The sequence below is a fragment of the Simochromis diagramma genome, unplaced genomic scaffold (assembly GCF_900408965.1).
Source record: "Simochromis diagramma unplaced genomic scaffold, fSimDia1.1 OVJJ01000113.1, whole genome shotgun sequence".
Taxonomy (NCBI): Eukaryota; Metazoa; Chordata; class Actinopteri; order Cichliformes; family Cichlidae; genus Simochromis; species Simochromis diagramma.
In genome coordinates, this window is record NW_024387142.1 from 15,099 (window position 1) to 27,924 (window position 12,826).

A 12,826-nucleotide genomic window follows, 5' to 3' on the forward strand; every position below is an offset into this window, starting at 1 on the left:
AACCTTTTAAATGCAGCAGAGACCAGTCTAATATGTTTGCAGTAATGGGAAATGTCCAAACGCTTCTTTGGTTTCTAAAAGTAAACTTGAGGCACCATCAGTTTTAAAACCAATCAGAATTCTTAACATTTCAGTGAAATGACATAAAAACGTGGTCTCCCAGTTGTTTCTATCAAGTGAATCATACTATAATTGGGTTTACAATGTTACGCCTGCAGTATATCATTTTAAAAACCTCACATGTACAACACTCCTGTAACTCTGAACACAGGCAAAGACAGAAAACTCTTGCGTGTTGGCACTGCAGCACTTTAAAAAGCCACCGAGTGCACTAGACCACAGACTTCAGATGTTTAGGTCACTGCAGTAGGGACGTCAGGGGGATGAACCCTGACAGTTTAAAACTTGGCCGTTTATGCAATGAAAATAAAGATGAAATCTATAACACTGCGTGAAGCCACCTCACCTAACTGGCCCATTAGCATTCCTCCAATTTTGTGTAAAACTGAACAAAGGTCGAATAAAAGTCAAAGCTTCACATTACACCACCTGTAGTCATACATCACTGCATGATTAAGACAAAAGTCACAGCACTCTGTTCAAAGAGAATAAGACAAACTAAGGGAAACACTCAGACTGTGCCAAATCCAGTCTTTATTCAGGAATCCAAAAATACCAACAAGGTTATGAACCGGTCCATGACAGTCCAGTGGTAAAGAGAATGAACATGCTTTGAAATACAAGCCTGAAATGGATGGTCTGCATTAAAGGTACATACAAAGCACATAAGCACATCTTGAGTTTTCACAAAAGCTATGCACATCCTGTACTCTGTATCGACTAGGTTTGGTGGCTGTGAGCTCCTTTCAAAGCTGTGAAGATTAAAAACAGAAAGGCCAAATACACGTATACATCCAAGACAAGCCGGCTGGAGCCGCCCCCCGCCCCCAAAAACCTGCAGGAGAGGGGAGGGGCCCACTATTAAAAAAACAAAACAAAAAACCCCAAAACAAACCCCACCCAGAGTAGTAAATGCACACTACCATAAAATAATGTAAGATTACTAATCTAAGACATTTAACCACTCGATGCAGACTTCATCCTGAGATGGCACAACTTGCTGAACCCTTCAGGTTATACAGTCTTCTGCTGGCCCTTCTTCCCGATCAGAGACTTGTGGATGTGCGGGATCACGCCTGAAAAAAATCAATGTTATAACAGTTTATATACTTGAACATTTAAGTTTTAATTTCAGTAACCACTTTCAGCTGCTCCCTTGTAACAAAGAGTTGCCACAACAGTGTTGATGTTACAGTTTTACACCAGATGCAACACAAAAGGGATTTGTGCCTCAACAGAAAGTGTACACCCCTAGAGTACGAGAGTATAAGACCGTAACACAGTTCTCTGTAATGTTCGTACCTCCGCCTGCAATAGTGGCCTTGATAAGTGAATCCAGCTCTTCGTCTCCTCTAATAGCCAGCTGCAAGTGGCGTGGGGTTATACGCTTTACTTTAAGGTCCTTTGATGCATTTCCTGCCAACTCTAGAACCTGAAAGAGACACAGCCTTTACAAAAAGATCAACACTTCAAGCAACGAAGTGCAAGATAAACGGAGCTTAGGGTCACCTCAGCAGTAAGGTATTCGAGAATAGCCGCGCTGTACACCGCCGCGGTGGCTCCTACTCTGCCGTGGCTCGTTGTTCTGGACTTGAGGTGTCTGTGGATACGGCCTACCGGGAACTGCGGGCATAATGACACGAGTGAACAGAAGCAAAGCCGTGCTGGCCGCCCGATGAGAGCCCGCCACCGACAAAGAGCCACTGACTTTTGGCTAATAGCTCGTGCTTGTGCAACCGAGAAAATGAATGAAATTTGGGGACAAACCTGCAGTCCTGCTCTCTGAGAGCGCGAAATCGCTTTGGTCTTGGTCTTTCCAGAGTCTTTACCAGCTTTACCACCAGCCTGTAAAACACCAGTACTGTTAGTGTGCCTCCGCCGAAACGCGCCTTATTGTAGCCCAACATTAACTTAAGGTCCGCTTAATATTCGCTAGCCATGCTAGCGCTTCCCCAGTGAAGCCAGTGGGTATTTAGCATGCTAATCCACTACACCAGCCAATGCTAGCGGGCAACTGTTAACTAATAAAGAAAACGCAACGCTACCAAATAAAGATTTATTTCAAATAAACTACCTAAACAGAGTGTGTCGTTATAATATTTTGTTAATACGACATATAATACGTACCATATTTAAAAACTTACAAAGAAACTCTGACTCGGCAGCCAAAATAATATCCTCCGTCTACACTGAATATCGACTGTTGTTTGAACTAGACCCCCTCCCCCCCACCGCGGGTAGTTATATACAGCCATGGCTACCCGGATGACGGCAGTCACGTGATTACCGCTGAAGCTTTTCAGCCAATAAATGAGCTCTCTGTGCGGTTCCGTTCTAAGAGCTTATGGGTAATGTAGTTTATGTGGCGTATCTCTTTCCCATTTTATATCGAAATGAGCTGGCATTAGTTTTTCTTTCACATGGCATTAACTTTTAATTTAGTATAGATAAAAGTCCCCACATACATTCATCTTCTTATCTGCTTATCCAGTTTAGGGTTTAGCAGGCAGAAACCTATCAAAGTTGATGGTAAAATTAAATAGCCCCATTTGGTCAAGCCTCACCTCAGTGCGCCCCAGGGCAGCCGTGGCTACAATGTAGCTTGCCATCACCTGTGTGTGAATGTGTGTGTGAATGTGTGGATGACTGAATGTAGTGTAAAGTGCTTTGGGGTCCATAGGGACTAAGTAAAGCGCTATACAGATACAGGCCATTTACCATGTAGTTTAGTATATGAAGCACAGCAGAGTGCTCACCCCGCCTCCCCCACGTACCAATTATCAGGGTCTTGCACGTTACCTCTTTTCTAAAAACACATATGTACTCGAGCAGAGGTCAGTGCAATAGCCTGGAAATCTAATTGCTCTGAATATCATTTAACTGTAAGGTTGGGAAATTGCTGCTATTCTTGTATAACTGGAAGAACTTTGCTGTAGCAGCATGATCAAATGTTTAAAATAATGGGATTCCCTGTGCTGACTGTGACAACTGGCCACACCATCAACAGGATAAAGCAACCAGCCACAAGCAGACAAAGAAGGCAAACTGAAGAAAAAGTTGGTGCTCTGTGTTTGAAGTAATTTAATTATAGCCTGCATCAATCCATCCATCCTAAATGAATGTTGAATGAATCTCTGTGTGTTACAAGCTACCTGTAAAAATTCCCAGGCAGAGAGAGAGAGAGACAGAGCAACGGCCACTCATAAAGATCAGCCAGAAATCTATCACTTCCTACAGCTGTGGCTCAGATATGCAAGATTTTAGCCAAAGACTGGGTGTAGACTCTGTTCCACTCAGCCTTGATAAGGAAATGGCTCGAGCATCATAATGATCTTTTACACCACTTGTTCCAACCACCCCAGATGATACAGGAAGAGGTGAAAAGTCGTCGACCAAAAGGCCGTTCAACCTGAGCAAAAGCCTTCTCGGCACAAAAAGAGATACAACTGAATCCTCCCTGCTGTGAGCAGGGATATACTGTAGATGATATCAAAAAGTCTCTGCATGTTGAAATGAATATGCCCACAGGGTATGAACCTTGTCTGATCCAGAAGTATGATTTTGGCAGTATAAGTTTTCAGATGATTAGATCTTGGTTAGTCGTTTTGCTTAGACTGAGAGGAGAGATACAGGTCTGTACTATGAGATGAAAGTAGGGTCACAGTTCTGTTTCAAAATCAGAGCGATCCTGGCCAGATAAAGTGAATCCAGTACGATGCCCACTTCTTTAGACTGATTTAACATTCAAAGGACCGGGGACCAATAATATGCTCTATGCTTGTAACAGAAGGACCTGTCAGTCTGTTTGTGCAGCTTTCCAGCTGTCACACTCCAGCTCAGTCCGGCACTGCTCACAACAGCCGGCTAAAAGAGAGGAGGGATGATTAGCTGATGGAGATCTGCTGTGTTGGTCAGCCTCCCCTGACCCCACCCCACCCCCCTAAGCAGGAGAGGAAATCAGCCATGGGTCTGCTGGGGGACATGTGGTGTCAGGGGAGGCTGACTAACACAGCAGATGGACTTTGAAAAAATAAATAAATAAATCATCAAAACTTTTTGTAAAGTCATAAGAAGAGCTGTCTTGTTGGCTCTTTGTTGTACATGGCTGCATCACAATACTGTAAAATCAGTAATATTGTAGTGTGAGCCATCATGTCCTGGATATGGAGAGATCACATCCACATGAGGGAAATACTGAGTGTAGGAGAGAAAGAGAGGGACAGCTCAGAAGAAAAAGGCATAAAGAGCGTGAGAAGCGCTGATGTCATTTTTCCTGCTGGGACTTGAGCGGAAACAAAAATAGAAAATAAATAAACAAAATCTTTGGTGGGAAAATAGTGCAGCTGGAGAGTAGCTGACTGGGTCACTGATGAAAGACAAAAATGAAAGACAAAAATAGCTCAATATGTTGAGTGAACTAATCCATTGCGCTAGTTATTACCAGCCAACACGGGAAATTCAACCTTTAAAGAGTGCTGAAGGAATGAGCTTTACAAATCCAACGTTACTATTTGGCATTGGTTCAATATCCATCCATCCATTCGCTTCCGCTTATCCTTTTCAGGGTCACGGGGGGCGCTGGAGCCTATCCCAGCTGTCATGGGGCGAGAGGCGGGGTACAACCTGGACAGGCCGCCAGTCTATCGCAGGGCCAACACACAGGGACAGACAACCATTCGCGCTCACATTCACTCCCACAGTCACACCTACTGGCAATTTGGATTAACCAATTCACCTATCCCCACAAACTGCATGTCTTTGGATGTTGGGAGGAAGCCAGAGTTAACCCACGCAAACACGGGGAGAACATGCAAACTCCACACAGAAAGCCCCCGGCCTGATGGTGGAATTGAACTCAGGAACTTCTTGCTGTGCAGCAACAGTGCTAACCACCGTGCCACCATGCTGCCCCTATTTTTCAATTATTGCCGAGCACTTTTTCTCTGACTCGACCCCAAGCAATATCAAAGTAAATGGTAAATGGTAAATGGCCTGTATTTATATAGCGCTTTACTAGTCCCTAAGGACCCCAAAGCGCTTTACACATCCAGTCATCCACCCATTCACACACACATTTTACAAGTCCTTTTACAATTGTAAACTTTTATATTTCGGTCACTAAAATGCCACCAAAGCCAACTAAATGAGGAAACCTGATCCAGCCTCACCTCCAGCTTCTCCTGATGAGCCCTTGACCTGTCCTGAGTTGGGGACTGGGGCCCAGGCCGCTGATAGTAGCCGTGTCAGCGCTCTCAAAGTAGAGTAGGAGAGTTTCACCTAACTAAAGGTAACGGTTACCGAGATGCAGCGATCCCTGTCCACCTGTACTGACGACATCATCAGCCTCCAGAGAAAAGTGGACCATCTAACTAAGGCGGTGGCCAAGTTGGAGGATAAATATGAAGATTTGGAGTCCCGGTGTCAAAACATCCGCATCATTGGTGTTCTGGAAGACGACCAATTGTCAGCGTCCACGGATGCCGATTCGCAGTTGCTAAATGTTTCCGGTTTATACTTCACGTTTTGAGGAGTGTATTTTTCTTTCTCTTGGGTAACTTTATCTTTGATGTTCAAAAAATGTAGACTTTAAATGTTAGTTTCGTACTGGTTTACCTCAAAGCCAGTATTTTCACCGCAGGCATTCTTGGTTCCTGAGAATAGTGCCTAATGTATATTTTCATTCTATACTGCATGTCTAGTTCTGTAGGATTCACCCAGTACTTAGAGGTGTTTTTTCACTGCGCTATCTAGCTGTAAGCATACGTTTGTCAGTGACTCCCATAGGAGTCTGCAGTGTTCCTTTGTTTGAGGAAAGACAGAGTGAAAGCAAGGGGAGCTGAGCTCCTGGACCAGGTACGCACTGCTCGTTTTTTCCCAACACTGGATTTGACCACGGGCTGGCTGGGTACTACTGCCAGTTCATGCCAGGCTTCACGGAACTGATCAGCCCGTTGACTGATCTCGCCCCAGGTCTGGTCCAGTGGACGGAGCAGTGTCAGGCAGCGTTCGTACAGGTAAAGAGAAGGCTGTGGCGGAGGCATGGTCCCTGCCTCAGCTGCAGGGGAGGGGGTGGTGCAGCGAGCTCAAGGGGCAGTGGCAGTGGGGTTGGAGGGACAGGTGTGCATGATAAAACTAATGAGGTTTCTCTCCTTTATATAGTGAAGCTGGAGACCACTGTAGTGGGTACTGAAAGAACACTCCCAATGTGACAAGCATGACAGGGTGTCGGGTCGGTCGTCACATTACTCTGTGGGGAACCACTGCTCTACACTCCAAGTAAAGGGGATCAGCTGCCCGAACATTTACATGAGCAGGAAACTGTCAGAGCAGGAGGCCAGATACACATCAACTCTCTTTATTATTACCTCCTGGGCCGCCCTCTGTTCAGATGCACTGGCTCCACTGCATGAAGGATGCCAATGCCCAGAGTCTATCTGTAAAATTAGCGGTAAAGTAGTGAAACTAGGATAAAGTGATGCTCATTTTGGCAGCACGGTGGCACGGTGGTTAGCACTGTTGTCGCACAGCAAGAAGGTCCTGAGTTCAGTTCCACCATCAGGCCGGGGTCTTTCTGTGTGGAGTTTGCATGTTCTCCCCGTGTTTGCGTGGGTTCTCTCCGGGTACTCCGGCTTCCTCCCACCGTCCAAAGACATGCAGTTTGTGGGGATAGGTTAATTGGATAATCCAAATTGCCACTAAATGCGAATGGTTGTCTGTCTCTGTGTGTTGGCCCTGCGATAGACTGGCGACCTGTCCAGGTTGTACCCTACCTCTCGCCCCATGACAGCTGGGATAGGCTCCAGCGCCCCCCGCGACCCTGAAAAGGATAAGCGGAAGCGACTGGATGGATGGATGATGCTCATTTTTATTTTCAGGCATTTTCCATGTTAGTCAATGAAATGTTTCAAACTTGTCCAGAACTTTAGCCTCATGTGTGCTTTCCCTGGCAGTAGTAAATGCATAAAAATAAAGCTGTTGTGATAACACTGAACAAAAACTTGCTTCCTTAGAAAGACTTAGTTTACAATTCAGTATTAAATATTACATAAAATAAACTATATACAAAGTGTCTTTGTGCATGTAGCCATGGTTCATTGTCTGAGTGTTTAAATTAGTCTATTATTATATTATAATTCCCAACTTGTTTGAGCTGCTGTGCACCACAAACAAGTACAAGCAGAATGGACTTTAACAGCGTTTCCTGCTGATAAAAACCTCCCTTATTGGCCTTCATACTACACAAAGTCATTAAGCTATAAACGGGTAAACGACAGAAAAATGTCTCTTTTTTACTTTCTACTATTCAATTTAAAAAAAAAATTAACTGTAGTAATTTTTATGGCCACAGTTACACACAGCAACACAGCATGATTTACAGATGTACCCTTAGGCCCCCTCCTCGATTCAGAGATGGTCTTTCCCTTTTCACGTAAATGGCCTCCTTGACTCCGCCCTCCAACCAGCGTTCCTCCCTGTCCAGGATGTTACATCCTCATCCTTGAAAGAGTGTCCACTGTAGGTGTAAACAGACTGCAGAGTCCTGGCCTGACGAGGTGGCTCTTCTGTGTTGTAGCCAGAGGTTGTTTGGTTTCCCCGATGTATAAATCCTGACAATCCTCCTGCACTTAACAGCGTACACTATGTTACTCTGTTTGTGTCGGGGGACCCGATCCTTGGGGTGGACCAGTTTTTGGCGCAGCGTGTTTTGGGGTTTAAAAGCCACAGAGACCCGGTGTTTAGAAAAAATGTGTCTCAGTTGCTTTGATACTCCTGACACATATGGGATCACTACAGGTTTTCGTTTGGGCAGCAGTTGTCCTTCTCTCCTGGATCGGCTGGAGCTTTCTTTAGGCGTTTTTCCAGCTTTGACAAACGTCCAGCTGGGATAACCACATTTACTCAGGGCCTTCTTGATGTTCTTCTGCCTCCCTGGCTTCTGTGTCAGTGGGGATGGTGTTCGCTCTGTGTTGTAGCGTCCTGATGACACCCAGTTTGTGGGTGTCCTTAAATACTGATCCGTATATGTAGGTTTACGGTACACGTCAGCTTTTAGATGTCCCCCGTTACTGATGGAAATCTCACAGTCTAAGAAGGCTAACCTGCCACTTTTCATATCCTCCCTGGTGAATTTGATGTGTCGGTCCACAGAGTTAATGTGATCCATGAATTGTGGAACATCCTGAGATTTGATTTTCACCCAGGTGTCATCCACATATCTGAACCAATGGCTTCCTGGTGTTCCAGGGTAGGATAGCAAAGCCCTCTTTTCCACTTCTTCCATGTACAAATTGGCCATGATGGGTGAAACTGGGGAGCCCATGACACACCCATGTTTCTGCCTGTAGTACTGACCCTTGTATGTGAAGTAGGTGGAATGAAGACACAGTTCAAACACACTTGGTCGATGCTGAGAGTGGTCCTGTTGCTGAGGTTGGGGTCATCCTGTAATCTCTTACGAACTACCTCCAACACTTCTGTGACTGGGATACAAGTGAAGAGAGATGTAACGTCGTACGAGACCATGGTTTCATCTGCCTCCATCATGACATCTCTCACCTTCTCAACAAAACCCAGGATGTTCTGGATGTGGTGTTCAGAGCTGCCCACCAGCGGGTTGAAGATCGAAGCCAGAAAATCTATCACCTTCTTCCTGTAACCACAACCTGGGTCTGGTTTTATGGCCTCATAAGTATTTTTGTCTATTTCTCATGATAGTCTTTCTGGTTTAGCAGAGCTGTGCACCCACCCTTGTCTGAAGGATGATAATATTGTTGTCATTACTAAGTGATGTGAGTGCCTTCCTCTCCTCCATGCTGATGTTGGATGCTGGGGCTGAAACTTGTATGGGTAATGGTATACACCTTTGGTTATGGTTGGATATTACTAATTTTGTATTCATTAAATGAAACGTGAAATATAACAAATTTTTATTCACTATCTTGTTTCTGTGTTTCAAAAACCTTGTTATCACCTATTACTTGTCGGACAGGATAAATGAACAAGAAAGAACGTTTTATGTTTTACAAAGACCAACAGGTGGAAAACAAAGTCCACAACCCCAAACAGCTGCTCAAAGAGGGAACACTCAACGGCAGACACATGCTCAGTCTCTCTTTGCTAGTGTCTTCCCAACACGGGGTCCGCTGCGTGGCTCTGTCTCCTCCGTTTGGATCAGTTTTGGGTGTCCTCTACGGCGAGATTGGTGATTGCGTCCATCCACCGCTTCTTCGGTCTTCCTTGCAGTCGGCAGATCCAGGGTCAAGTCAGAGGGCTGTTCTTGACACCAAATTCTCCTCACTGCACATGACGTGTCTACACCACTGTAGGTGCGCTTGCCTCATCTTCTTTTCAATTGGGGCAACTTTGAGTTGTTTTCAAACACCTTCATTCGTCACATGATCCAGGCGGGTTACGCCCACCATCCACCTGAGCATCTTCATCTCCATCTTCTGCTCCTATAGGGCCACCGGCCATATGACTCTCTTGTTGATCTTAGCTTTGAGGTGTTTGGGCATCCTCTTAACGCACTGGATGCCAGTGGATTCACACCATTTAGGCCATGCTGCGTAGGCTCATGAGCCTACATCCGGAGGGTCTGGTGAAACCCCAACACCACCTCCTCATGGTGCCAGCTGGAAACAAGGATCCTTGGTCCTGGGCCAACGGTGTGGGTCCCTGGCGACACATGACGTGACACATCGGTCAGGGCATCTTTCGTCGCATCACATGGAACGTCAGCTCGGTTTGGATCAACATGCTAGGGTGTCCCCCCGAGGCGACTCGCGATGTGACTAATATACAAAGGCAGACAAATGGTTAGTATGACACAACAAAGAACTGAAGTGAGACAAAGGATACAACTCTTATATGGCGCTTTTCTACTGTCACTGAGCACTCAAAGAGCTTTATACAACTCGTGCATCCACCCATTCACACACTTTAACTAAGGTTTTTAGTGCTTCTATCTAACATTCACTCACATTCACGCTCTGATGGATGCATCGGAACATGGGCGTTGCCCAAGGCATGCAGACTAGAGCAGACGGGGATCGAACCACTAACCTTCCGGTGAGTAGGTGACCCGCTCTACCACCTGAAATGAAAAGCACAATGTGCACATTTTGTGCACAGCTGGAACAGGTAAAACAAAACACAGGACACAAAGCTAAATACAGTGCACAGGAGGGAAGAAGCTATAATAAAACAGGAAATAACGAAACGTGAACATCTGACACCAAAGCTGACTTAAGAACAGGGAACAGGGTAAGAAGATTGAAGAGTAGGGAATGACTTTAACTGTGGATAAAAGTAGGGAAATCAGAGAGTAGACTCATGAAAAATAAACTCAGATTTAAACTTAAATACAAACTTCAAAGGTTGTAAATGAAGAGCAGACTATGTGGAAAACGTCATATTAAACAGAACTAAAACATTCTGCTGCGCTCAGAATCCAGGACCATGACAAAGTTATGGTGGAGAATAAACAAACATTATTTACACTGTAATTATCAACGATCAGTCAGAGAACTGAAACAACACATTGCCAGAAGAAATAAAGGGATAAGAAACTGCATTTCTTTAATAATGTAAACTATTTTACAACCATCACACTTTAAAATGGGGACATTGAATGTAGATTAAAGAAGGACAAACCTATGATTCCTGCAGGATGATGAATCCTCCATATCAACTATTTATAAACCCAAACAACCCTCCAACAAGAGCCACACACTGCAAACCGGAATGCATCCGAATCACAAACACACAGTGAAATCACTCTATAACTATCGCTATAGTATGTCTCATATGGATGCTTAAAACATGAAAATACTGGACACAGTAATATTGAATTTAATCCCGTCGGTACTACAATAAAAATGAAAGATTAAAGAAAATTTCATTAACTTCAGTGAGATAAGTGGAACTGTTATTGTCTCTCTGCCTTCATTTGGAAAAAGCTTGTGTGTGATTATGACTGTGTTGTAAAAAGTTTACACTCTGAAACTTTAATGTAGATATAAATGCATTTATTATATTAACAGGCTTCACACAGTCTCCGCCTCCTCGAGTCTGCCTCAAAAATACTTTCATTGAGGCGACGCCCATGCTTCCCTCTACCCTCGCGTTGGCCGCACCCCTTATAACCCCCGTGAAAGCTACGTCGACAAACACAGCGTTGCTTCACTTCCGGTCAATCCTAACAAAATAAAACCCAGAATAGGCAACATAACTGCGTTCTAAGGCTAAATAGACAAAGTTAATTCAAGTGGCCATTTCATCTGTCTTAGCTCAAAGCGATTAGTTTTTCAAGACTTTTGAATAATTACAGATTTAACCAGGAGTGCTGTGACTGCACAGAGGCTTTAAATTAATCCTTCATGGAGACTGATTTAACTTTTGTTTGGCAATATTAGTAAATGAACACCAACAGGCACGTGATTTCTGTACTCATTAATAGGGGTCAACTGGCAGATAAAGTCTGCAGGGATATTTGTGAACTGAGCAGTGTCTACATCAAATTTCCCAGCGCTGCTGACCAAGTCGACCACAGTGTGGGAGGTCGCCAAGAATGAGTATTTGTGTAGGTGGTTGTCATGTTTCCATCAGCTGCCCATCAGCACCTGGTGCTGAGGGTAATGCAACCATACAACTGGATTTCAGTCATCACGGTGAGCGTATGTAGTGGTAATTTCTACAAAGATCATTCTAGTTGGAAAGGTGGAACTTGTGCTTCAATATTTCCTTTTAAATTCTACGCTCGGTTTCAGAGACGATTAAATGGTCGCAGTAACCTTTTTACTAATTCTATATCTCAGTTCAACAGTGAGCAGCAAATATTCAACAGAAATCATTTCTGCACAGTTTTCATTTAATATATGTATTTTGAACCCATGAATACTTTCAGCACTATGTATGATTACTTATCCTTATGAGGTTTAACCCACGTGTTCTAATTTAACCTTACTTAACTCAGTCCTGATTATTGTAGAGTTTAAGCCACATTCAGGAAGGACACTTAAATATTCTGTAATGAGTATAGATTAGGGCCTCCTCCTGTACTCCTGGACCAAATCAAGCCTTGTTCAGCAGCAGCTACACTTCCTCCGTGTCCTGAGGAAGAATAACCTGGACCAGAAGCTGATGCTGGCCTTCTACTGCATCCCTTGCATCCCTCTGGCCATTCAGACTGTTAACAAACACTATCCCTCCCACACCCCACCCCTACCCACCCACTTACCAATCTGAGCCATGGTCTGATTAACCTTCATCAGTTTGCAAACTGTAATGTGCGCCCTCCTCCTGTTTTGTATATGGTTCTCTTGTTTGTATGTACTCCTCTTGGCTGTTATTAATTCTGTCTATACAACTGTTTATATTTTATTCCACACACACATTCACCAGTGTGTGAATGTGTGTGTGAATGGGTGGATGACTGGATGTGTAAAGCGCTTTGGGGTCCTTAGGGACTAGTAAAGCGCTATACAAATACAGGCCATTTACCATTTCGTGCACAGTTAGTGTGGAGCACCCACAATTTCACCGTACATGTACAATGACAATAAAAGGCTATTCTACTTTTCATGTAACCTATCAACATTTATTTCTCTATATATTTCTTTGTGATGGACCGTACATCATTTGACATGTAAAGCGAATAGATATGTGCTGTAAAGCCAGTTCATTCTAAACTGAACCCTTATGATAG

At 44.2% G+C, this 12,826-nt stretch overlaps 1 protein-coding gene across 2 annotated transcripts; it reads right to left on the reverse strand.

The window, feature by feature from the left end:
- Nucleotides 1-634: 634 nt before the first annotated feature.
- LOC120743537 (histone H2A.Z) lies at nt 635-2,390 on the reverse strand. Of its 2 annotated transcripts, none has more exons than XM_040047197.1 (5): nt 2,265-2,390; nt 1,888-1,965; nt 1,630-1,743; nt 1,423-1,552; nt 635-1,196 (listed from the first exon to the last, which is right to left on the reverse strand). In XM_040047197.1, exons 1-5 carry the CDS (start codon nt 2,373-2,375, stop codon nt 1,135-1,137), a joined length of 495 nt encoding a protein of 164 aa, XP_039903131.1. In that variant the 5' UTR covers nt 2,376-2,390; the 3' UTR covers nt 635-1,134. The 2 variants fall into 2 exon arrangements, with proteins under 2 accessions (XP_039903131.1, XP_039903132.1); XM_040047198.1 differs by having other exon boundaries at nt 2,248-2,373.
- Nucleotides 2,391-12,826: the final 10,436 nt, after the last annotated feature.